The sequence below is a fragment of the Myotis davidii genome, unplaced genomic scaffold, assembly GCF_000327345.1.
Source record: "Myotis davidii unplaced genomic scaffold, ASM32734v1 scaffold908, whole genome shotgun sequence".
NCBI lineage: Eukaryota > Metazoa > Chordata > Mammalia > Chiroptera > Vespertilionidae > Myotis > Myotis davidii.
In genome coordinates, this window is record NW_006298724.1 from 5,335 (window position 1) to 7,009 (window position 1,675).

General features: G+C 53.8%; 1 protein-coding gene across 1 annotated transcript in view; it reads right to left on the minus strand.

Annotated features, from left to right (window-relative positions):
- PTPN18 (protein tyrosine phosphatase, non-receptor type 18) overlaps positions 1–1,675 on the minus strand; it is a 21,027-nt gene that overhangs the window by 531 nt on the left and 18,821 nt on the right. The window contains exon 5 of the mRNA XM_015570948.1: positions 85–498. Coding sequence (XP_015426434.1) covers positions 85–498 — 414 coding nt within the window. The remainder of the gene's footprint in view (positions 1–84; positions 499–1,675) is intronic.

Below are 1,675 nucleotides of genomic sequence, written 5' to 3' on the forward strand. Positions count from 1 at the left end.
CTTCACGCATGGGCTCCCGTAGAGGGTGGGGGTGGGAATGAAGGAGAAGGGAGGAGGGGGCAGGTCCCAGACCTCTGCTCAAACAAGGTGACTTCCGGAGAAGCACACCCAGTGCAGGCCCTGCGGTTTGGCCTGGGACACTTCCGGTCGTGACCAGCAGCCAGGCGGTGGCCAGATCTGCCTGGGGCAGAGGGTCCAGCTGTGGTGGTCCCCAGAAGGAAATGGGGCCGGCCCTCCCCAACCCCTCCCCCAGCCTGTCAACTCACCACCGCCCAGTTGTGCCTCCTCCTCTCTGGGTGCCTGCAGCCAGCGGGTGCCCGGCGTCACATGGCTGTAGAGCGGTGCCCCCTCCGTGCTGCATGCTCCAGACCCTGACCCAGGGCCTGAAGTAGCCCTGCGCTTCTGCACCACCGCATATGTATCAGCCATGGCGAAGGTTGTGGGGCACTGAGATACTCCTGCCTGAGGGGAGTTCGGGAGGAAGTGAAACAGCTCGCCCTGGGGGAGGGAGGGTTTGGGAGGGAGGCCTGGTGCACAAACCGCAGGCTTCCTTCCCGCCTCAGGCAGTCAGGCAGCCCACAGTTGTGGGGAGAGGAGCGGAGGAGGAGGGAGGGGTCTCTGGGTAACGGGCTTTCCTCTCCTGTCCCCGTTGCCACTGGCAAGGTCAGTGGATGGAGAGGAGGCCAGTTTGGCAGGTGAGTGGCACAAAGTATTAGTATTGAGGGGTGGTTTTTTCTGTGTGAGATCGCTGAGAAAGAAGATGCCAACTAAGGGCTCCTGGTGGCTCAAACTTAAAGAAAAAGTGCTTAGAAGGCATTTCTACACAGAGGTCTCTTACTGCAAACTGCACTTCAGGAAGAAGCCTGCACTGAACTGTGTTCCTGCTATCTGAGCAAGCCCTTATAAGGGAGTTCCTGGAATCCTATTTCAACCAATAGGACTGAGGCTTTTCCCATCCAATCAGAGTTCTGGCAGCTACAATCAACCAGAGCAGCTCTGTTCTGACCCATCAGGACTGTGCCTTTTGGACCAAACTGTGAGGCTTTGAAGTCCTAATTTGCATGACAACAGACTAATTAGGGACCAGAGGTGGAGACTTCTGTCCATATAGCCAGCTCCCCTCTGGCTCTGAAAGGAATATTTCCCTTTCCACTAAAACTCAAGAATGCATCTCCCCCTCCCTAGTCTGGAGCTGACTGCTGCAGAGGGGCTGGCCCTAGGCCTGCCTGGCCCTAAGGCTGCCTCACAGTGGTGATATTCTCATAGCTGTGCTATATCACACTTTAGCTGTTCTGCACAAAAAAATGTTTCCTTTTTCAACACACCCTTAATTGGGGATTCCTGTTGGAGATGAATTGGTGCCAGACAATTGACATGTGTAACTGTTTATCGAATAAAAGAATGAGGAAGTCATCTAAAGAAAAGGGGACCTAGCCAGTGTTGATCAGTGGTTAGAGTGTTGGCCCATGCACTGAAGGGTCATGGGTTTGATTCCTGATCAAGGGCACATACTTGCTTTGCAGGTTTGGCCTCCACTGAAATGTAATTTTTGGACTGGAACCAAGATTCTTTGTCTGCCAGAGTCGAAGAATGAATCCACAGAAAGAGGGCAGTATAGCAAAGGTGGAAATTTATTGAAGAACAAGTACAGACTCCCACAAGGGGAGAGGGAAAG